This window comes from Seriola aureovittata, chromosome 11, assembly GCF_021018895.1.
Source record: "Seriola aureovittata isolate HTS-2021-v1 ecotype China chromosome 11, ASM2101889v1, whole genome shotgun sequence".
Classification (NCBI taxonomy): domain Eukaryota; kingdom Metazoa; phylum Chordata; class Actinopteri; order Carangiformes; family Carangidae; genus Seriola; species Seriola aureovittata.
Window position 1 is genome coordinate 3,494,760 of NC_079374.1, and position 23,282 is coordinate 3,518,041.

The 23,282-nt window shown below is 38.2% G+C and overlaps 6 protein-coding genes across 7 annotated transcripts; 1 reads left to right on the forward strand and 5 right to left on the reverse strand.

The window, feature by feature from the left end:
* Positions 1 to 596: 596 nt before the first annotated feature.
* Positions 597 to 1,560, forward strand: LOC130177382 (gamma-crystallin M1). Of its 2 annotated transcripts, none has more exons than XM_056389085.1 (3): positions 597 to 608; positions 926 to 1,177; positions 1,285 to 1,560. In XM_056389085.1, exons 1-3 carry the CDS (start codon positions 597 to 599, stop codon positions 1,558 to 1,560), a joined length of 540 nt encoding a protein of 179 aa, XP_056245060.1. The 2 variants fall into 2 exon arrangements, with proteins under 2 accessions (XP_056245060.1, XP_056245061.1); XM_056389086.1 differs by lacking the exon at positions 597 to 608 and adding an exon at positions 787 to 795.
* Positions 1,561 to 5,039: 3,479 nt separating this feature from the next.
* Positions 5,040 to 5,821, reverse strand: LOC130177384 (gamma-crystallin M3-like). The gene is made up of 3 exons (XM_056389090.1): positions 5,807 to 5,821; positions 5,435 to 5,674; positions 5,040 to 5,318 (listed from the first exon to the last, which is right to left on the reverse strand). Exons 1-3 carry the CDS (start codon positions 5,819 to 5,821, stop codon positions 5,040 to 5,042), a joined length of 534 nt encoding a protein of 177 aa, XP_056245065.1.
* Positions 5,822 to 9,693: 3,872 nt separating this feature from the next.
* LOC130177386 (gamma-crystallin M3-like) lies at positions 9,694 to 10,666 on the reverse strand. Its single transcript, XM_056389091.1, has 3 exons — positions 10,655 to 10,666; positions 10,292 to 10,534; positions 9,694 to 9,969 (listed from the first exon to the last, which is right to left on the reverse strand). The coding sequence occupies exons 1-3, from the start codon at positions 10,664 to 10,666 to the stop codon at positions 9,694 to 9,696; spliced, it is 531 nt and encodes a 176-aa protein (XP_056245066.1).
* A 2,438-nt stretch (positions 10,667 to 13,104) lies between these two features.
* Positions 13,105 to 13,884, reverse strand: LOC130177389 (gamma-crystallin M3-like). The gene is made up of 3 exons (XM_056389097.1): positions 13,834 to 13,884; positions 13,476 to 13,718; positions 13,105 to 13,380 (listed from the first exon to the last, which is right to left on the reverse strand). Exons 1-3 carry the CDS (start codon positions 13,861 to 13,863, stop codon positions 13,105 to 13,107), a joined length of 549 nt encoding a protein of 182 aa, XP_056245072.1. The 5' UTR covers positions 13,864 to 13,884.
* A 3,078-nt stretch (positions 13,885 to 16,962) lies between these two features.
* On the reverse strand, positions 16,963 to 17,944 carry LOC130177380 (gamma-crystallin M3-like). Its single transcript, XM_056389083.1, has 3 exons — positions 17,731 to 17,944; positions 17,383 to 17,625; positions 16,963 to 17,273 (listed from the first exon to the last, which is right to left on the reverse strand). Exons 1-3 carry the CDS (start codon positions 17,761 to 17,763, stop codon positions 16,995 to 16,997), a joined length of 555 nt encoding a protein of 184 aa, XP_056245058.1. The 5' UTR covers positions 17,764 to 17,944; the 3' UTR covers positions 16,963 to 16,994.
* Positions 17,945 to 20,783: 2,839 nt separating this feature from the next.
* Positions 20,784 to 21,528, reverse strand: LOC130177391 (gamma-crystallin M3-like). Its single transcript, XM_056389099.1, has 3 exons — positions 21,508 to 21,528; positions 21,158 to 21,400; positions 20,784 to 21,056 (listed from the first exon to the last, which is right to left on the reverse strand). Exons 1-3 carry the CDS (start codon positions 21,520 to 21,522, stop codon positions 20,784 to 20,786), a joined length of 531 nt encoding a protein of 176 aa, XP_056245074.1. The 5' UTR covers positions 21,523 to 21,528.
* Positions 21,529 to 23,282: the final 1,754 nt, after the last annotated feature.

Consider the following 23,282-nt stretch of genomic DNA (forward strand, 5'->3'; position numbering starts at 1 on the left):
TTAAGACCAATAAGAAATAGTAATAAACTAGTGACTTTTAAATAAGCCATAAGGTTTAGTGTTATTCATAAGTCCTGCCAGTGTTCACAACCGGCCGTAGCTGCACAATGACAAACTTTTTTCCCCCCATTCTTTTCACATTATGTATTAAAAGTTTTCAAATAAAATACATTATTTAGAAAAAAAGGTGTAGTGTAGTTAATAAATCCTCCAAAATTAACATTCCAGTTGCTCAGGTTATTGCTCATTTGCTGAGGTTAATGCATTTTCATTTCATTTAAATTTCCCCTTTAAACGATTTACATTAGATGAACATGAAACGACTCTTTTAATTTCCAGGATTTGATATCAACGGATGGAAGATGTTGTTGTGAAAATACAAACATACGAAGTCAGTATATTTAATTCTTCATACCAACTGAATATTTGCACAGGTTCTGGGCCCCTCATGGGTTTGACAGAGATGTGGCCCGACGTTTGCGCTCTTTCCACCAGTGGCGGTCAGACCATATGTGGAGAACCTTCTGACTGAGAATGGAGCGCACACAAAGCTTATGCTTATAATAGACAATGCAGTCGACTGCTGCCAGAAATGTATGGACGGAAAAGCATTGTTACACATTTATAGGCCCCTGTTCAGCAAAAGTCATACTGCTAATTCATCAGCTTTGCACATTTGAATAACAACACATCATGGGCCCTGGGTTTCTGTATAAAAAGGGCTTGGAGTCATGGAGTAGGCAGAGCAAGTTGAACCATCCACTGGAAACAACCTAAACCACCATCATGGGCAAGGTAAAGAGATATTTACTTATGTTTTCACATATTTAAACCTTCTAACTATTAACCATGCAAAATTAATCTAATACGATATGAACACTATTTGACTCTTAAATCATCATCTTTGCTGTGTTCTCTTTTTCAGATCATCTTCTACGAGGAGAGGAACTTCCAGGGTCGCTCCTATGAGTGCATGAGCGACTGCTCTGACATGTCCTCCTACCTGAGCAGGTGCCAGTCCTGCAGGGTGGAGAGCGGCTGCTTCATGGTCTACGAGCGTCCCAATTTCATGGGCATGCAGTTCTTCCTGAAGAGGGGAGAGTACCACGACATGCAGCGCATGATGAGCATGGGCATGATGTTTGACACCATCAGGTCCTGCAGGATGATCCCCTATGTAAGAGACCTCATCTCTACACCCCTTTGATTTTTATACATTTAGACTTGCTCCATTTTTAGAGTAGCTAGTGGGGATACTCACATTTTCCCTGCATTGAATTACAGCACAGAGGCCAGTTCAGGATGAGGATCTACGAGAGGGAGAACTTCGGTGGTCAGATGAATGAGCTGATGGACGACTGCGAGAACATCATGGAGCGCTACCGCATGTCCGACTGCATGTCCTGCAACGTGATGGACGGCCACTGGCTGATGTACGAGCAGCCCCACTTCAGAGGCAGGATGATGTACCTGAGGCCCGGAGAGTACAGGAGCTTCAGGGACATGGGCATGAGCGGCACCAGGTTCATGAGCATGAGGCGCATCACTGACATGTGCTAGACTCCTGTATTTGACTTAAGGAAATAAAAATGACGTGTAATTCATAAACAAGCTTGTCAAGTGCTCACTTTCTCTATGTGGTTTGTCCTTTATGGTAAAAACAACTAAATCACTAACTAACAAAACTGGAAGCTAATATACAGTATATATTAGCTTCCAGTTCCAAAAGGTACAATAAGAAACCCAGTCAACTTTGAAGTTATCAATATTTAATGATCATTCATAAATCCTGTTTCCTTCAAAAACCTGACTTAAATTTAGACGCCAAACTTTGGAGCTTTAACTGGTGTTTTCTCCACTGATCAATGTCAGCTTGCATTTAGACAGTTGCAGTTGATTCGTCAGGGGAGCAGTTTTCATGGGAGAAATTAAGAATAAAAATGTCCAGAGAAACTTCCACAAACACTCCTGCAGCATAAACATCACCCTCAACAGACAGGTTGTCCGGTAACAAGATTGTGAGATGCTGCACACAAACATTAGAAAACAAAACAAACCGAATGATGGAACGCTTATTATTATATATAGGTTGCTACAAGTTGTTTTTGTACCATAAGAGGTCTAGAGGTCAATATGTGCCTGGGTCCTCGGCCCGAGTCTGGCCCATATGTTTCCACATCTGGACAGAGTCTGGCTGTTATCTTCCACTATTGACTCACAGCTGGAAGATTTTCTCTGTGTGTGCCAGAATTGGTCCAGATGTGGAAGTAGCACACTGTGTACGGGTCAGATTCGGGCCGAGGAACCGGGTGTATACTGGGCCAGAAGAAAACAAGCATGTGGCCCAAGAATGGGCCGGATTTATTGTTGCTGCAGGAGTTGGAAATAAGACTTTACATTACGTTTATGTATTTGTCTTTTAAGCATTAAAATGAATGATTTAGTTTATATGACTTTCAAATTTCTTCTCAGGATATTATTATTATTATTATTATTATTATTATTATTATTATTATTATTATTATTATTATTATTATTATTATATTGGTGTTCTTTTTCATCATGGCTGCTAATTGATGGCCATCAGTAGGTTTTCCACAGGTCTGTTACTTAAGAAATTGCAAAGGTAAAAGCTAGCTAGTAGCTAGTGGCATCAAGTGATCTGGTCAGAAACCTGCATTTTAATACAGAGGTGGACTCATGTAATTCCTTTTTGGCTCTGTTGGATCCTATATTCTATATCAGCATCTATATCTCAGCCATCGGCCATCTTAATAAGCATCGATAACTGAATATAAGTATTGTATTTCAGCAGAAACACAACATGCGGCGAGACTAGAACACATGGATTCGGTGTGGACATCCAGCAGCTGCTTTCCACTGGGACTTTTCTACATTTAAAAAGTATTATGTTAAAAGTTTAGTTTACTACCTGCTGCAAAACCATAACAGCAGGGGCTTGTTCTTTTTTTTTTTTGTTTTTTTTTGACATGGTTCAGAAAACTTGTGACTCCCATAACATGGCTATTGTTCTATTTACTAAACTCTGGAGAACAAAAGACCACTCGCAACACAAAATGCCATATCTTTCCCATTGTGTGTCACAATGTGATTCTGATGGGCGAGCGTGACTCTTTTATATTCACATTGTAATGGCAGACAATTGTTTTTGAATGTCAGCTTTTTTGAGAAGCTGGTATGGCTTCCACATTACGTAACATGTATGTTTTTACTTATAAACAGGGCGACATACTTTAAACAAATTCATTATTTTAATGTTAGAAAAGACACTGAAAATGTTTCCCCTCTGTATATAACATATATTTATATACTATAGGCCATATATGTGGGTAAATCAGTAATATGAATAAGTATGTATGTATATCTTAAGTATGATGAACACACATTTGAAAGAAATTACAATGTACATGATGTGAATTCAATGATCCAATGTCTTTTTTCCCCCCTAGCTTTACTAGCGAGTGAAATTAAATGTTTAAACAAGTCAATTATTTTCAATGGGTTCAGGATCCAGACTTAACGATCCAGTGTATTTCATAATATGTTTCCAAAAACTCTTCAATAACTGTCCAGTGCCAGATCATTGGTAAGAGATGTGTATAGTATGTTCTGTCAACCCACTCTCACAGCAGTGTGCACAGTAGTCAAAATATTTAATCTATTGATTTGTGGACATGGACAAGAATTTCCCTTTTTTTTCTTGACACTCAACGCCCAACTTTTACACTTATGTACTTCAATTGGAAATTTACTTTTTGAATGAGGCGCTACATTCATTAAAGGAGCAATTTGTAAGTTTTGTTATTGCCACATAGCTAACGTTAGCATTAACAGCTGTTTACTTATCAGTCTCGCCAAAAGCTTCAGTCATTGTTGCGTTTACAAGACAAGAGGTAATAACACGTCCTCTGAGCAGCGCTAACTCTTCAGGGCAAACTATGCACTACAGTGACTCGGTATCGGAAAGTGACGAGACAGCCTGTCCGAACTGGGGATAGTTGGTTAGCATGCTAACTTCAGTAGAAGAAAAGTGGTGATAGAAATGGAAGCAAGAAGGTTGCTTTCAACCACTGGACACAGCTGCTGGCGAGTAAAGGAATAAAGTTTGATGCTAAACTTGCAACAGTTCTTCCAGACTGGTGGGTAAACAGATGTTAACGCTAACGTTAGCTATGCAGCAATATCAAAACTTACGAAAAGCTCCTTTAATGGTAAACATTCTATTTGTTTTTCAATTATGAGTGCTAACATCGACATAATTGAATGATTCAGTAAATTTAATCACTTCTCTTCACAGTAGTAGTTCAGGTAGCAGTCGACCTGACCACCTAAGCATTTCCCAATAATAACATGCTACGTTTTTTTAATCTCCTGCATTAAAATTGCCACAAAATACAGAATATTAAACATATAATATATGTTTATTATTGGGTGACAAGTCACTTATACTGTCTTTTCATTTAGCAAATGTACCATGTGCCATAGAGGGCAAGTGTTGCCAAAAAAAAACTCTCTAGTTTAAGCTGCAGTTATCTGTGATTTAGCGCTATTAGAAAGAAAATGTGGCTATTGCATTAATCCTACTAGTTTAATTCACACTGAATAAAGTCAGACACATGTCTGCCTCTTATATTTGAAGTAAATACGTTTTAGTGGCATCAGAATCCATGATCTGGTCTCAATAACTTCCTCTTGCCAAAGATAGCTAAGACATATTCATCTGTGTAGGTATTTGACAAATGTAAAAAATGGTTAATGTCTACTACTAAGTAAAAAAACTATATATGGTTTTAAATAACCCAGCATGGTTTAAAAATTGGATGATGCTGCCTTCATTTGTTTTAGTCCCCATGTGTGTCGTCTTCTGACCTTAACATACATACTGCATGTTTACGATGAGTTTATGTTGTAAACTGTTGTGTGAGTGTCGGACCACTCAGCAGCCATTAACAGAGGAACTCATTTAAAAGATAATCACTAGATTTTTATTTAAAATCTTGCTTTTATACATCTGTGATTTAGTAGCAGGAATCCATGATGCGCCTCATGCTCATGAACCTGTTGCTGCTCATTCCCATCTCCCTGAAGCTCCTGTACTCTCCGGGCCTCAGGTACATCATCCTGCCTCTGTAGTGGGGCTGCTCGTACATCAGCCAGTGGCCGTCCATCACGTTGCAGGACATGCAGTCGTTCATACGGTAACGATCCATCATGTTGTCGCAGTCGTCCATCAGCTCGTGCATCTGACCACCGAAGTTCTCCCTCTCGTAGATCCTCATCCTGAACTGGCCTCTGTGCTGTAAAGTGAAATGAGTAAATATGAGTTGCAGTGATAATGTTTTTTTAAATAATAATAATAATAATAATATTAATATTTAAGGTATGATTTCAAATTAAAAGCAATATATAATACCATGGGGATCATGCGGCAAGACCTGATGCAATCGCTCATGCCCATACGCTGGTAGTCAGAGTACTCTCCCCTCCTCACAAAGAACTGGTTTCCCATGTAGTTGGTGCGGTCGTAGACCATGAAGCAGCCGCTCTCCACCCTGCAGGAGTGACACCTGCTCAGGTAGGAGGACATGTCGGCGCAGTCGCTGCTGGTCTCATAGGAACGACCCTGGAAGTTCCTGTCCTCGTAGAAGATGATCTGGAAGAAGAAAACACAAGAAACCATCATGCAGTGTAGCACATATTGTTTTAAGTGGAAATTTCACATGATTTTAATCTGATGTTTGCATCCGATCAAACTTAAAATGTTAGCAGCAGAAGCTGCACACACCTTTCCCATGGTCATGGCTACAGTTGAACTGTTTTTGCTCAAAATGACTGCACAATTTTCTCCATGCCCTCCTGCCACTTTTATACCTGACCCCCGCACCCAAGGGATACCATGACCCCATTGTTCAAATTCCTGACAGAGCAACATGGAGCAGGGAGAGGCCCCCGTGTAGGGTTCAATTCAAAGTGACCTTCAACAGATGATGATTTGCGGTGGTTGCAGGTTGTGAGAAGAGGCTCAGCTTTGTATTGTCTTTGGCTGCTGAACAACAGACGTGTTTTCCACAAACATACCTTCCTTTGAAGGCATTAATCTAATGTTTTTAATCAAGAATAAACCAGAAAGATTGGACTTAATATATATATATAATATATATATATATATAATTAATGCATTTGAGTAAGTAAGCAAGTAGCTTGTTTTGATTGAAAGCAGTGAAGAAACAAACGCACAACTTGCTGAAGCTCAACAGACTAAATCAAATATAGTAAATAAAACCATATATAATAGATTTTAAACAATCGCAATCATACACCAAGAAATATATTGCTGATTTTTATTATTTCAAGATCAGAATGCCTCTGAATAAAAACATATTTCATAAAATGTTCATATTTTTCAGCAATTTTTTGTACCGGTTTGAATCCGACTAGTTGCTGACAGTGAATTTCATGGATATGAACATTGTACATGTCTGCGTCTTGTTTCTAAGGGTCCGATTTCTTCTCGAACATAATCTTCAAATAATGACTCAGCTATTTGAATCAGCTGATCATAAATAATGAATCCGCTACGTGTATGAATCAATTACTCATACAAACGTCTTTAAAAAGCGTAACTGTGTGTGAATCATCTGTCGAGCCCCTTTTCATTGTGAAAAAAAAAGGTTTAATTACTCTTTTCTAATCAGGCTGATCGCATGCAGTATCTCACTCTGTTTTTAGCTGAAATTCAATATATTTACTCACACCTTTAACTGATGACCAAGTGAGGTTAAGATAAAATAAGATAAGTAAGATGCACCTTTATTGATCCCCGTAGAGGAAACTCAAATTTGACACAGTAGCACGAGGAGAAAACGTAATAGGAAATAAAATAAGGAAAACAATAAAAAGAAATACACAAAAAAAGAAATAAAATAAGGACAGAAACAGAATCTAAGATAAAATAGAGATACTATATACAACGTAAAATTAAGTAATAAGTGATTGTGCAGCTGGTGTATAGGTTTGAGGTTTATGGAGTTTATCTCGTTCTGAACAACCAATTAGCACTTTACTTTACTATTTTACTTTTGACAAAACTGATGAAAGTTAATTGAGGCCCCACAACAGTCAGGAAATGTGTTTGGTGTTTTGAGGAAGTTGGTTTCATGACTTCAGACAAACCCTGACTTCAAGTCTTCGGGTTTCTAAGGTGCGACGTGGAGTTAATCAGATAGTGACACAAGTTTATACGGGAGCGGAAGTATCAGATATTCTGATTTCTCATTATACAGGAAAACCCACTCTGCCTGTTATAAATAGAGTAAATTGACCCATAATTTGCAGAACAATCAGCAGAGACTTTTGCTGAAATTTCAGAGGTTTTATTGTAATGTTCATGTAGAAGTTGTGGGAGTCCGGTGCAGCGTTGGGTTCAGGAGTAGACGGCTGGCCGTAGAGGTGGAGCGGTGCACGCAGGAGGAACCGGACACAAACAGAGGTCTGATGGAGGCTGAGTGAAGCTGATGAGTTCAGGTGAGGACAAACATGAGCAGAGGGAAACCAAGGGTCAATAACAAGGACTCTGAGACGCAGCAATCACTCACAAAACTTAGTGCTGGCCTGAGCAGTGTTACCACGCTGGTAAACAGAGCAGAGAGCAGAGCCTGGTAGATATACTGCTGGTGGTTGATTACTGATAGTAGACAGCTGTGCAGGAAGACCCCATCTGAAGTTACCACACCTGGACTGACAAGATTCACAGAAACACAAGGAAGGAGGAGGAGAAGACTGTGCCCTGACATTTTTGGGGATTTGACAGATATGTTAATTATGTTGCCGGCATTACATTTCATTCAAAATATATTTGCTGTTGCAAATTAGTTGCATACAAACATAAACACTTGGAGACAGGGTCGATAAATCACAGCGTCTCTGTGACCACACGGAGTTTGACCTTAGAAGCCTGATGTTCACATGTCCAGCAGATAAGTGTGTTGACATGCTTGTGATTTTATTGTGGACAGTTTTGTCGCTGTACTGCTGCTCACTCAGTGAAGTTGTGAGTCACAGTAACTTGGTAAGTTTGTGGTATGTCAGGCCTCTTCTGCCCTCTAGTGTCAAACATCACTGGAAGCAGATTCAACCTCACATTCAGACCGACAGGCCGGGGGTGAATACAGTGATGTTACCTGCCAGAGATCAGCCTGTGGTGTGTTGGGTGAAGTCTGGCCTTTTGACCAGATGACTCCTACACTCACCGACTTTCTGTTCTGGATTATAAATGTTTGGTCTGCCATGAATTTCAGTTGGGAAATGTGCTTTGTGTTTACCAGCCACATTCATCCGGCTGATCTACAAACCGGTAAGGCTGATCATTCATTATTTTGAGACGCCGCTGTGTTAATGTGCTGTTGAGTGTCATATTCTGTGTTGCCCTATTACCTTTATTTTTTAATATGTGATGAAATGATTCCAAAGCAACCAAATACCTTTTATATTTGCAGAAGAAATAACAGAAAATACAGCCTCAGGCTTCAGGTTTAAGGTTTAAAATGGGGCAGTAGCAGTTCAGGTAGGTCAGGTCTCGGGTAATAACCTGTAGTCAGATTTGTTTTTACGGCTGATACAGATGCATGTTATAGTATGAATGCAAACATCATGTGTAGATTTTATGTGTAACTTTTTGCACTTGAAAAGACAAAAGAATCAATTTGAACTTGTTGGTTAAATACAGAATTTCTTGGTGTTTGATTTTGGTCTCAATTGGAGACACAAAGGTCAGTGTTTTTTTGTTTCACAACAAATGAGTATCTGGGCTAGACAGTAGTTCTAATGTGCTAATGTTAGCAACAACAACAACAACAACAACAACAACAACAATAATAATAACAATAAAAAAGTGGCAATAAGTTACTGAGCTTTGCATTAATCATATAGTCTTCCTTAAATACTGGCATCATGTCATTAGCTCATGTAATGTGTGCAGAACCATTTCAACTGAGAACAAACTGTCTGCATTCAGACACTGATCCTTATTTGAATCCACACGTCGGTGTTTGTGTCTGACGTTGGGCAGGAATGTGTGCTGCACATCGCTCCTGCATTTAACAACTGAACCAGCCGAATGGTTAAAATGCAATATGACAAAGAAGACTGTGCTCTGACTCGTTTACTCCTCCCTGCTTCAGATAATTAAAAAACATCACTTCGTGTTGCCACAGCAACGTGTGAGATATTATATGACAAATAACTCCTTATAATCTGCCTAATGCTGTTTCACTCAAAGCTCAGAGCTACATTAATTGTTTTTATTAATTTATTTTTAATCAACTTTAAGTGTTATTATCTGAATAATAATAGCCTAAATTATAATTAATGATTTAAAGCATTTCTCACTTCATATATTTTATAAACAATATAAAATTTGTGAAAACGTACGGTTGAAAAATAATGATAAAATTTGAGATGTTTCATCTTGAGAACAAATGTTGAGGATAAAAAAACCAATTAGCATCAACTATTTTTCTAACTGTCTTCTTCTATTGTGTATTCAAATTATACAATATACAAACACAATTAAATCAACATCAAAACTTGTTTTATCCCATGTGGAATATGAACATCTTTTTATTTCCAAGGTTAGATTTATTTATTTTTTCAAATACAGATTGATTTGGAAATTTAACAGGAGTCAGTGATGCGCCTGATGGAGCTGAATCTCATTCCATCGTATCCCATGTCCCTGAAGTTCCTGTACTCTCCGGGCCTCAGGTACATCATCTTGCCTCTGTAGTGGGGCTGCTCGTACATCAGCCAGTGGCCGTCCATCACGTTGCAGGACTGGCAGTCGGACATGCGGTAGCGGTCCTGGATGTTGTCGCAGTCCTCGTTCAGCTCGTGCATCTGACCACCGAAGTTCTCCATCTCGTAGAGCCTGATTCTGTAGGAGCCTTTGTGCTGTTGCCAAATGATAAAAATACACACTGGTTAATAATTTTGATGGAAACTTACAGATGCATTTTTTTTACTTGATAAAACTATGACTTAAATAACCAGAAGACAAAACAATAAACACAGATCAAACTTAACACACTAAGTTAAAATACACATAACATTACAAAATCAATCAGGCTCGACAACCTGAATAAGATATTAAAGAATAACTAAATAAGAAACCAAATCAAAACAAAGGCAAACTATATCAGCTTTGCATTAAATACATTTTCGTGGCTCTAGGAAACAGAGAGGATACGTAGTGCTTTGTATGTGTTGATTTTACCATGGGGATCATACGGCAGGACCTGATGCAGTCACCGAAACCCATCATACGCTGGTAGTCAGAGTACTCGCCCCTCCTCAGGAAGTACTGCTGGCCCATGTAGTTGGGGCGGTCGTAGACCATGAAGCAGCCGCTCTCCACCTTGCAGGAGTGACACCTGCTCAGGTGGGAGGACATGTCGGCGCAGTCGCTGCTGGTCTCATAGGAGCGACCCTGGAAGTTCTTGTCCTCGTAGAAGATGATCTGAAAAAACGAGGGATGTGTTAAATACTTGTCATGAAAGAATCTCAGTGTGGTAATAGTCAGAAAAACATTTTAACTCAAGGACGTACGTTGAATGTAAAATCTCTGTAGGAAACTTACCTTGCCGTGCATGGTGGCTGATACAATGAGTGATGCTATAGCAATCCTATCCAGGATTTTAAGCCTTTTTTATACCTAACGCAGCATGCAAACAATCGATGACACTATTGTATGGAAGCCATGAGTCAGCAGCATGTCCCTCTGTTTGTGAATGCTGATGGGAACGGGTTATTATGCATCCTCTCACAGGCTTTATCATTCTAGATCAAATGGCCTCTCTGTCTGTGCTGTAACTTTTCTGATTAGTTTGAATATTATCAAGATGTTTCCTGGCATAGAGCTTACATACTTTTTTTTTTAAAGCGATAAATACATTTATGAATTATCTCTAATTGATAGTGTGAATCTTTTTTTTTTGTTGTTACAAATACTGACTGAACTAATTTAATACAAAAGTGTATGAGTTCTGTGAAGGCTGCAGCAAATAACCTGTTTAATTTATGGGAAACTTTTCTGTTTGTTTTACTATATATTATCTGCTTTGTTATATTCACACTTCTTTGCATACACACACACACACACACACACACACAACATCTACATGATGTTATCAGCTGTTTGCAGAGTAACAATAGTTGACCTTACTTTGCACAATGCGTGTTTGAATTTCCTTACAGTTGGCAACGTAATCCAATATAGATTTACACTGTGGAATAATTTGACTGTAGTTTGGGCTATAATGATCTACAGTTATATACTATATACATGTGTTGAGATATGTTTGTTCATAATCTCCTATTTCAATGTGTTTGACTTTAAACACAATGAGAATTTTACCTGATTAAATAAATGAAAATGACAAAAGGGAACAATGAATAGTGCAGAGCATAAACTCACATAAACTACACTGTGGTGACGTACGGACGCTTGGTCGGGATCCCTCGGCGTTACTTTTTTAACGCACTGTGTAACCCCTGGTTGCCATTTTTCAATATGTAGTGTACACTACAGCATTTTTCTTTTTTAAAGTTATTTTTTTCTGGCTTTTTATTTCTTCATTATAGTTGCAGTGAGAGAGAGAGAGAGAGAGAGAGAGAGAGAGAGAGAGGATGACATGCAGCAAAGGGCCACGGGGCGGATTCGGATCAGTGCGGCTGCGGTGAGGACTGAGCCTTAATGGTACACACCAGGTGAGGCACCGAGCCCCCCCCCCGCTACAGTATTATTAATTATTATAATTTTTATGGTTCTGTTTACACACTCACAGCGCCTGGTTATGGTCATGGAGAGACTGTGGTCTGGTTTCATACAGTTAAAGTTCACTGTGACTGTGAGTCAGACGGCCTGGGCTCTTCTTCAGCTGAGGTCACAAGACATGGACGAACGTAAGTATGAATGTCACAAATTAGATATGTTTATATTAAAATACATGTATTGATATATATATATATATATAGAAGAAAGAGTTCATACAGTGTATTCCAGCAGTACATGCATTTATTACAACAGCTTCATCACCTGTTACACAAGATTAATCATTCATTGTAATGTTTTGATGTCTCTGATACAAATAACCGAACTGGCCACAGAAATAAATCATATCAGATTCATAATCTGCAAAAGTACTTGTGGTTTGCTGACTTTGCTTTTCTTTGACTGTTGCAAAATGCATGTATGTATTGCTTTTAAATTAAAAATGTCATTCTTTACTCCTCAATCTTTTGTGATAGTGTGTTTTTACAGTGTGTTGTTTTTGCACATTTCCTACAATTATATGAAATATAATTTAGAGATTACAAAACACACAAAATAGTATCTAGAAAGACAGTATAGAGACAGTAGTGTAATTAAAAGATATGCAATACAAAGGAAAATACAGTAGTATGTGAAATATAATAAAATAGAAACAAAACAGTTGAAGTAGCCCTTAATTTTACTTTTATTAAAGAACCATAGAGAAAATGGCCACTAGTACAGTTTAGCCTTAAGCCAGAGGTGCATTCTGGGAGCAGTTAGAGGTCTGCTTTCAGAATTAAAGTGCAGTAGGCATAGAAAAGCAAATTTAGACCTAAATATTTTTTAACCTGGATTTAAAAATTGCTATAATTGGGACAGTTGTAAGAGTTTCTGGCAGTTGAACAACTAAATGCTGCCTCATTGTGTTTACTGTGTTTTACTGTCTGTACTCGCTGAGCTGAACCTTTGGATCTAAGAGCTTCTCTTCTTGGTTTATACTTTCAAACATGTCACAGATTAAACCATTCAGTGACTTATAGACTAGTAGCTGCACTTTAAAGTGTATTCTGTCACTAACTGGAAGCCAGTGTAAAGATTTTATAACTGGAATTAATGTTACAAGACATTATTTGGATAAACCTTTAAATTCTGATTCTTATTAGTAATCCTCCTCGTCAATTCAATGTGTCAAATCATATTTTGCAAACATGAAAGAAAAGAGAAAAAAAACACTTTTGTTTTATCGTTCAGTTTTTATTTAGAAATGAAAATGTTTAGCACATGTCAGTGATGCGCCTCATGCTCATGAACCTGTTGCTGCTCATGCCCATGTCCCTGAAGTTCCTGTACTCTCCGGGCCTCACGTACATCATCCTGCCTCTGAAGTGGGGCTGCTCGTACATCAGCCAGTGGCCGTCCATCACCTGGCAGGACTGGCAGTCGGACATGCGGTAGCGGTCCTGGATGTTGTCACAGTCCTCGTTCAGCTCGTGACTCTGACCACCGAAGTTCTCCCTCTCGAAGATCTTCATCCTGAACTGGCCTCTGTGCTGTTTTAAGAAAACAAGCCACAAAATGATTAATTTGAGGAAAAATATTTCATGTCTTTCGAGAATTTAGGTTTTGATTGTGTTTTTATTCTTACCATGGGGATCATACGGCAAGACCTGATGCCACTGCTCATGCCCATCATGCTCATGTAGTCGGCGTACTCGCCCCTCCTCATGAAGTACTGGTTTCCCATGTAGTTGGGGCGCTCGTAGACCATGAAGCAGCCGCTCTCCACCCTGCAGGAGTGGCACCTGCTCAGGTAGGAGGACATGTCGGCGCAGTCGCTCATGCACTCATAGGAACGACCCTGGAAGTTCCTGTCCTCGTAAAAGATGATCTGAAAAATGAGGGGGTACATTAATTTAGATTTTGAGTTGATAGTAAAAGCATAGATATTATTTAATCTTTGATATATATATATATATATATATATATATATTAAAAAAGCTTACCTTGCCCATGCTCATGTCAGTGGTGGTCATACTTATAGATGAGCTGCTGCTGTTGCTGTTGGTACTGCTACTGCTGCACTGCTGTCCCTGTTTGGTTTAACCCTTCCTTTTATACCTGACCAAAACGTACAGAGGCGGTGGGCCCCCATTGTGTAAACCCCTGACCCAGCAACATGGTATGGAGCGCTGTAAAGGCCTGTGTGACTGTGTCGCATTATCACATGACTCGGCCCTCGAAGACTTTAGAAATGTTTACCCTTTTGATCAGGTAAAACAAAGCCTATTTTTCTCATTTCTAAGGCTGTTAAGCCTGTTTCAGTGTGTTGTGTGTGATATGCCAGAGGCAGTTCAGTTAAATTTACATTAAAAGTCTATATCAATCATTGTAAATAATAGTAATAATAGTTGCTGTTATTTAAAAGTGTACCATAAATAACATCTGGTGTTTAAACAGTTTAGTGCATCAGTGTGAATCTTATGTGGATTTTATCATGAATGTAAATAACTCAAATCTTACATGAAGAAAATTGAAAAAGATATACAGCAAACATTATATATTTTATGAAAGTCTAAAACAATACACTAAGAGGTAAAGACTGAGCTGGAATAATTTAATTATAGTACTATGAATATGATTTAATTAAGATTTAATTAATTTAAGGTTTATTTTAGTTCTAACATTGTGTTTGCATGATAACAATATTCTTGGATGTTGGCTCTATGTCAATGTCTGCCTCGTATTAGTTTTGTATTTTGATTTAGCTTTAATTTGTTCTTAATGACTTGTAGCATTTGTGTTTTTGGTTGTGTTTTGTGTATTTGCTCAGCATCGCTTTATACCACACACACACACACACACACACACACACACACACTAATGAATAATAATACATTAATAAAAAACAATAATAATAATTAATTATTTGGTTATTTATCTTTCTCCACATGCATATACGTATGTGTTGACAAAGTGGTGAAGCACTTTACTTTTCTTTGTGCATTGAGCTCTCAACAACTGTAGTCAATCACTGTTGTGTGGAAGAAAACATACTGGTAAGCAACACCATAGGAGCATATATTTCTTTGGACACGTTATATTCTGCCATATTCTGACAGCAACAGGAAGAGAGAGACTGGAAAGTCAGAGAGAGAGAGAGGTAATGGCATGCAGCATAGGGCCACAGGTCGGACACAGGTTAGGACAAAGCCTTTATGGTAAAGCTCCACGACGTGAGCCACCGGAGCAACTCACGACTGTGGATATGTAATCATACAGTGATGGTTCATGTGTGCATACGTACATTTTCTAATTAAATGGGAACAGTCCTCACATGCTGCCCCTTTTTAATTACCTATTGTCCAAATGTGAATTATTAATTTCAAAGTTGTTACGTATTTATATCGGGGCTGTGGCTATTTCGAAAAATCTATTTTTAACAAATTTGAGCTGGCACCATAAACTGTAAATAAAGATGGATATAGCCACCATGACTTCACCTGTAAGTTTCTGATGTCAGGCAGTGGCGGACTCTGCCTGACTCCCAGCTAATCCAGAAACACGCATATAGGTGGGGTGTGTGGGGAGCCGAGACTCGGGTGTGTGCAGTGGAAATCATATGCTCCTGTTAGCATCATTAGCACAGCTGGGCGTCTTGCTCAAAGGCTAACCCAAGGCTAATTCATTTCCTGGCTAGTTAGCTAGCTGACAAGGCAGGTATGGTGAGTGCAGACACAGATAACTGCTAATTAGTGTTAATGTATAAATAATATAATGCTAGAATTTCTCTCTTTTCTCTTAGACAATTACCTGCACAACAGTTTGTCCAATATTTGCATGAAAAATCCTCCAAAACGGCACAAACACAACAAACACAGCCGAGAGGTGAAAGCTAGCATTTAGACAGCTAGCAGCTAGTCAACTGTAACGGCTCCCACCTGTCATTCAAAGTGGCCATGCCCTTAATTATGCATAATTTTAAGTCCTCATACAATGTAAACATGTGAGTTATATAAAAATTCACCCCTGTACAGTTGTCATGAAGGAGGCAATTAGCTATATAGACCAAAACCGTTTTTGTAACAGGCTGTAAACATGTTTATTTCTGCTGTAAAGTTGGTTAACATGGAGGTTTATGGGGATGTCAGAGGCACAAGGCAGAGCTAATGTTATATACAGTAAAATTAACAGTGCTTCATTACAGTCTGGAACAAAACAGTTTTAGGGTCCTAAAAAATAATCTTTAGCTTGTGCTTGCTGCTCAACGACCACAAAACTGAATTTTTGAAGTCACAGCCGTAAAATTTTACAAGGCACAATGAGAATAATCCTTGTCTAAAGATTTCGCTGTGTTACACTAACAGCAAACATCAGCTAACATTAGCTAGCTTACTGTAAGTGGCTACCGTTAGCTACATCACAGATTGACCACATTGTCACCCCCGAAATAGTGATTTTCCGAAGAGGCTCAGACGCTGTACATGTTCATTCAAGCTTTGAAACTGTCGGTGATTCGAGGGCCTGAGAGCGTGGAGCATTTCCTGCAGGTACAAAGGTGAAAGGTTGAAACACTTTAGCCTTCATTTAAGTGACAACAAAGCGACTGGTATCTATTAGCGCCACCCTCAAACCTTCGCCAATATATTGTCTGTCCTTTGTGTTTGCTAAGTGTTCATTCAAGATCTGTGTTGTAAGGTACAAAGCCACAGCTTTTGAATTGTCCTTGGCAACGAGTTAATTATTCATTTGTACAGTCTAACTATTTCAGTGCCTCACTGTAAGACAGTGAAATACGTAATACGCAATTTTTTAGCCTATAAATGCCATGAATATTAATCCATCTTTTAAAATCGATGTCAGCTGGGCATTTGTTTGTTGGGTTAACCACTAAAATGTAGAGACAAATTTATCATCAAATTAAAAATATTTTAGGATGAAAATTGCTAGCAGCTGTTTGCTTTGTTTGAAGAAAAAGAAAAGTAACAAATAAAAACAACAAATAACAAATATGTTGACTTGTATGACCCATTACATATTACTGTTTAATATTACATAATCTTTCATTGTGCCAGTTGGGCAATAAGCTCGACAAAAGTCAAAGTATAGTGCAGTTATTACTTTATTTAGTGGCATTTGACACATTCAGTGAACATTTAGAGAACATTTAGTGGCAGGAATCCACGATGCGCCTCATGCTCATGAACCTGGTGCCGCTCATTCCCATCTCCCTGAAGTTCCTGTACTCTCCGGGCCTCACGTACATCATCTTGCCTCTGTAGTGGGGCTGCTCGTACATCAGCCAGTGGCCCTCCATCACCTGGCAGGACATGCAGTCGTTCATGCGGTAGCGGTCCTGGATGTTGTCACAGTCCTCGTTCAGCTCGTGACTCTGACCACCGAAGTTCTCCCTCTCGTAGATCTTCATCCTGAACTGGCCTCTGTGCTGTAAAGTGAAAAACAGTTTTGAGAGTTTACATCCGTGTGGAGTCAGAAATGTGTCGTATGCTGAATAATTAGAGGTCAGTGCAGCCTGTACACAGCTTCATGCTCACCATGGGGATCATACGGCAAGACCTGATGCATTCCCTCATGCCCATCATGCTCATGTAGTCGGCGTAATCGCCCCTCCTCATGAAGAACTGGTTTCCCATGTAGTTGGTGCGGTCGTAGACCATGAAGCAGCCGCTCTCCACCCTGCAGGAGTGGCACCTGCTCAGGTAGGAGGACATGTCAGAGCAGTCGCTCATGCACTCATAGGAACGGCCCTGGAAGTTCCTCTCCTCGTAGAAGACGATCTGGAAGAGAATTGAAATGGTTTTGGAGAATTAAAAAAAAGGGTAGTGAATTTAAAAACAGTAATTTCTGTTTAAATTCCTGTTAAAAGATTTTGTTGACAGTACCTTGCCCCTCATGTTCATGCCGGTGTTGCTCATGTTGGCTGTGGATGAGTTGTTGCTGTTGCTACTGTACTGCTTTACTGGTTTAACCCTTTCCTTTTATACCTGACCAAATGTAAAGAACCAGTGGCCCCCCTCAGAGAACCCCTCACTCAGCAGCTTACTATTGAAACCTATAGAATGCCGAGGTTTTGTCCATTTTTTCAGGCCCTGGGAACCTCACAGTCTTTAGAAAGGCCTTTTTCTGTCACTACAGAAAGCGTTTTGAACCGTGCTTGTATGAATGGACTGACTCATGTGACTGTTAAGAATAGTGTGTATGACCTTTACAAGGAGTGGTTTTTTCTGTATTTGGTTTTTAATATTTTACAAACATAGATTTTTCAAAACCACTGAGTTTTTGCTTATTATTATTCATTGTCGCACAATTTAAAATACAAAGGAAATGACAAAGAAAACGAATAGCATACATTATACATTACACCTCCACCTAAATAATGTTGAAATATCACAAAATTATAAAAAAATACAAAATGAAAATACCAGAAAATAAAGTGAGTACAGCGAAATGATGAAAAACGTAATATACAGTATATAATAAAACTAACAGCAATAATAACAATAATATCAAAATGAGAGAAAATGTGAGAAACAGTCATAAAACAGCAGTTAAATGGTCTTTTAAGCATCTTTTGTAACATTTTATAGAGCAACAGTTCTTTGTGAAATGGAGAAAGCCGTTCCATGATTTGATTGCCTTAAATCTAACTGAAAATCGATCTCTGCATGTGAGAAATTTTGGAGGATGAAGATGAGAAGATTGACAAGTTGAATAACAATGGACCTGTGAGTTTGCTTCAAAGTAAGTACGTATATTGTTATAACACAACACATTTAGTTTGTTGTATATGTTGTATATTATTACAACGATCTTACTGTATCTTTGTGCAGTAACATCCATGAAAGTGAGAAAAGTTGCCACATATGAAGAAAACACAGAAATTCTTTGACAGTAAAGTGTCACTGGTTTGACAAATGTCTATAGTACAACAGAGACGTATATTCACTGTTGCCCATAAAGTTGGAATAATTTGTTTTCAGACACAATCCTCTGTTTATTCCTATTTAAATGCATCACTTTTGACATTATGTGTCCCAATTACCCAGGTGAAATGAAATAAATCACATTGTCACAATCATTTCATGGAAAGAGGTAAAAAATATTTTATTCCAACTTCATGAGACACAGTGCAGTAAAAAGGCACAAATTTGATTTAATTATTTCACTATAGGTTGTAAATTTATCCATGCTTACGAAATACAAATAAACAAGTAATAGTAACTTACCAAGTTTACTGAAAAATAAATGTTTGAAAACAGTAATTTGCTAAAATATTCATTGTTTTTATTTATGTATAAAGAATACAAGCCACTAAATTTAACAGTGACCAACTTGAAAAAAGTTTGCTGAGGATAGAAGAGTGTACCTGATAGAGAAGAACTGTATATTTAAATTGTATTAATGTTAATTTATGTTTTCTCTTTATCAAAGATAATAATATATTAAGATAATGATGTTGAGTTTTTTATTGTTTGTTGTGTGGCTGTCGTGAGTTTATGTTTTGTTGATATGTTAAACGTACCTGATGTGGGTTGATATATTCAAGAAAATATAAAACTGTGCGATAAGTTCTCTGAGCAAAGAAGAGTATCACCAGGCCATTACTGATACATGATAGATGTACTTTATTGATCCCAAATTGGAAAATTCTTGTGTTACAGCAGCTTTGTAGAAAATGAAAGATAACACAACGAATAACAAAATAAAATATAGCTCAATATACATAATAGAAAAATAAACACACTGAATAACAGAATAAATGGTACAAGTTTGGATTTTCTAGTCATTTCGTCCAACTCGAGTCCAGCACGTCTTGAAAGCGGCGCTCAAAGTCTGAGGGAAAAAAACAAACACTCGCAACGTCATTATGTTATATTCCTGAAGGTGGCGCTAAGGGAAAGCCAGCGGTGCCTCTTAAAATAAAGTGACTTATGCTCATGGGAGAATCAATGTTTCCATGATTTTAAAGGAAATTTGGAAAAGGTTCATCTTGTGGCGTTGCATGAATCTTCAGTAAACTTATCAGCCAATCAGATTTTAATATTTCGTGTGGACTGCTGGTGGTGCCAGATAAAAGGTCGGCAAAGGTCAGGGTCAACAAAAGCTTTTGGATTTATACACACAATGTAAATAAAGTGTTGGTGAGGTGCAATTTTGAACTGACAATGGCAGTAAAGGGAGTAAAGGTCAAAGGGTCGTGAAAATCAATGAACTCATCCTTTGGCTATCAGGAATAATCCCGCTAGCTCTCATGCAGTCTGGTTCGTAGTTGTCCAGATGCAGCGTCTTGCCGAGGACTCGTGCAGTTACGAAAAACAGTAAGTTCTTTAAAAGCGTTATTCTGTGTATTCTGATATCACACACCTGCGTTTTATATTGTTGACTCTGATCTCACGTAGGTTACTGCGCAAATGACAAAATGTTTTTTAATCCAGAGGAACACTTTCTGTATCCGTTTACATTTACAACAGCACAACTGTGCCGGGTCAATACTCCTTCCCTTTTTGTCATTTAAACAGAAATAATCCTACTGAACATGTCTTTCATTATCATTATTTATTTTATTTTTTGCTACCAACTTATTTAAACAAAGATAGTAAAAATCTAAGTAAAGGTGATTTCAAACCACAAAGACGTTTAAATGCCACAGGAGTTACTGCTATTATTCAATTTTAAGTGAACTGAAGAAGGAGTTTGTGGAGTTTTCGTAACCAACGAATGTGTGCAACCCTTGTTATTCTGTGTTTATACTGCATGCACCAAGCATAGTATTTTTCTGTATTGTTTCACACAATATTTATATATTGGTAGGTGTACGCTAAAAATCACGTGACACTTCTCGTCACTAAGTTGATATGAAATGACGCAACAGGCGGAAATATTTACTCTAAAAAGGTTTTATTGTTTTATTTAGACATATTCAACACAAGTGTTTTTACATGTCAGTGATGCGCCTCATGCTCATGAACCTGCTGCCGCTCATGCCCATGTCCCTGAAGTTCCTGTACTCTCCGGGCCTCAGGTACATCATCTTGCCTCTGAAGTGGGGCTGCTCGTACATCAGCCAGTGGCCGTCCATCACCTGGCAGGACATGCAGTCGGACATGCGGTAGCGCTCCATGATGTTGTCGCAGTCCTCGTTCAGCTCGTGACTCTGACCACCGAAGTTCTCCTTCTCGTAGATCTTCATCCTGAACTGGCCTCTGTGCTGTTTTAAGAAAACAAGCCACAAAATGATTAATTTGAGGAAAAATCGATAAGCGTCTTACCAGAGTTAAATATGTATTGTAATTGTGTTTTTATTCTTACCATGGGGATCATACGGCAAGACCTGATGCAGTCCCTCATGCCCATCATGCTCATGTAGTCGGCGTACTCGCCCCTCCTCATGAGGTACTGGTTTCCCATGTAGTTGGGGCGGTCGTAGACCATGAAGCAGCCGCTCTCCACCCTGCAGGAGTGGCACCTGCTCAGGTAGGAGGACATGTCGGAGCAGTCGCTCATGCACTCATAGGAACGGCCCTGGAAGTTCCTCTCCTCGTAGAAGATAATCTGAAAGAAGAACAAAATGTAAGGAACAGGAACTTAAGCCTAAAAAAAATAAATCAATATAATTAAGAGTGATTAAAAAAAACAGTTTGTGAGGTGAGTGTACTTACCTTGCCCATGGTCATGATTGTGGTGTTTGTGCTTCAGAGAACTGCGTTGCTGCTACACTGATGTCTGTTCTGTGTTTACCCGTTACTTTTATACCTGACCAAACGCAAAGAATCTGAGGCTCCCATTGTGTAAACCCCTGACCCAGCAACATGGTATAGAGGCCTATAGAGGGCTGAGGGGCATTTGTGACATTTCCATGTGACTGGATCCCCTAGAAGACTTTAGAATAGATTTCCATAGGTAAGTAAATACAATGAGCGCGTCACAATACAGAATTACAAACAATTGTCTGTTTTACACGTTTCAAAAACACACTGTATGGCCCTCCGACAGTATACATATATGTTTATCCAGCTGTTTGTAAAACCATGTAGTGTTTATGGTAAACACATAAAATAAGTGGCAATTTACAGCTGTTTTCCTGAGGCCGTATGATTATATGGTGCGCTCTCTCTTTTTTTATTATTTTTATTAGTTTTTGCCTAGGACTAACAAAGCCCCTCTCTCTGCTCATCATGATTTGATTTAGCATGTATAAAACATTTTAAGCAAAAACTTGGAGTATATATGTTTTATAACACACTATGCTTTAGTTTTATGCAGATATAATTCTTTTAATTGGTTATCTATCTATCAATTTTAAAATAGTTATTAAATGTTAATATACTGCTTTACTTACTATATACTACTTTATGTAATCAGGAAGTCACATTGAGATCGAGATCTTCTCATTACAAGTGATACCTGAGTACACAAAATATAATACGATAGATAGACTTTCTTAATTATAATCTTTGTCTATATCTATTCTGTCAAAATGGATCCATTTAGGCCATCTATCCAAGTTTACGATAGTTTGGGGAGGTGGCTGAATCTCAGTGTGAAAGTGTATGAATAAAAAATATTGGAGCTTTTACCGAAGTTTAAAGAAAAGCTTGAGAATATCTCGTCAAAGCCAACACTAAGGACGTATCTGCACAGGTGCATCTCATTGGTCTAGAAATCAAAGATCTTTAATTGCTCAGGTGACAGCTGTTATTCTTCCTCTGGCCGTTGAGGTTTATAGATTCAAGAATATTCAGCAATAAAACCGATTATGTAAACTGTGTGATTTGGGTGAAGTGGAAGGTGAATCTCCTTTTCTATTTTCAGATTATTATGATTTAAGAGAATTAATCTTGCATGAAATGGCTCGACAAAACCCTGAAGGATTCTGGTGTGCAGACGACGCAGAAGAATTGTAATAGTTTAATTTTAATTTGCCAACTTAATGTCAAAAGCTGGGAAATGAAGGTAAGAAGGATTATTTAATTACTGATTAGTATTTATTCAGATTTCTCCAGCACTTTTAACTCTATATTCAATCAGTGATTTATGAATTCTGTTGGATTGTGAAAAGATGATGAAGTTGCTTCTTCATTTTTGGACTTTCTCTGTTGTTTGGAAATGTAAACGAAGAAATCTGATCCTGGCATGTATGAATGTATGGTGTCTTGAAAACTTTATAATGGCTGGACTTAGTTACTATATGCATGACACAATAATAAAAATTTCTTTCTTTCATTCATAACGGTCTGAACCACAACTTTGTTTTATATTCTAGTTTTCTGGCTGAATTTTTAGGGAATGTGTTTAAAATGAAACACAAGATTTAAAAAATTATTTTAGTATGATGGAAACTTGGTGTCTAGGGTTTGAATAATTTGGTGTGAAAAAAACTTAACTTCAAGGATGAGCTGAAATAAACAAATGAAGACTATAGTCCATATGTGAT

What these genes read in the sequence shown, in the direction of transcription:
- LOC130177386 (XM_056389091.1), bottom strand. An exon ending in CCTGCCGTATGATCCCCATG is followed by an intron (nt 9,970 to 10,291) that starts GTAAAATCAACA and finishes ATTTGGCAACAG; the next exon opens with CACAAAGGCTCCTACAGAAT.
- LOC130177391 (XM_056389099.1), bottom strand. An exon ending in CTTGCCGTATGATCCCCATG is followed by an intron (nt 21,057 to 21,157) that starts GTAAGAATAAAA and finishes TTCTTAAAACAG; the next exon opens with CACAGAGGCCAGTTCAGGAT.
- LOC130177384 (XM_056389090.1), bottom strand. An exon ending in CTTGCCGCATGATCCCCATG is followed by an intron (nt 5,319 to 5,434) that starts GTATTATATATT and finishes TTCACTTTACAG; the next exon opens with CACAGAGGCCAGTTCAGGAT.
- LOC130177380 (XM_056389083.1), bottom strand. Translation starts at nt 17,763, where the DNA reads ATGAGCAACACCGGCATGAACATGAGGGGCAAG. An exon ending in GCATGAACATGAGGGGCAAG is followed by an intron (nt 17,626 to 17,730) that starts GTACTGTCAACA and finishes ATTCTCTTCCAG; the next exon opens with ATCGTCTTCTACGAGGAGAG. An exon ending in CTTGCCGTATGATCCCCATG is followed by an intron (nt 17,274 to 17,382) that starts GTGAGCATGAAG and finishes TTCACTTTACAG; the next exon opens with CACAGAGGCCAGTTCAGGAT.
- LOC130177382 (XM_056389085.1), top strand. An exon ending in CCTGCAGGATGATCCCCTAT is followed by an intron (nt 1,178 to 1,284) that starts GTAAGAGACCTC and finishes ATTGAATTACAG; the next exon opens with CACAGAGGCCAGTTCAGGAT.
- LOC130177389 (XM_056389097.1), bottom strand. Translation starts at nt 13,863, where the DNA reads ATGACCACCACTGACATGAGCATGGGCAAG. An exon ending in CTGACATGAGCATGGGCAAG is followed by an intron (nt 13,719 to 13,833) that starts GTAAGCTTTTTT and finishes CTCATTTTTCAG; the next exon opens with ATCATCTTTTACGAGGACAG. An exon ending in CTTGCCGTATGATCCCCATG is followed by an intron (nt 13,381 to 13,475) that starts GTAAGAATAAAA and finishes TTCTTAAAACAG; the next exon opens with CACAGAGGCCAGTTCAGGAT.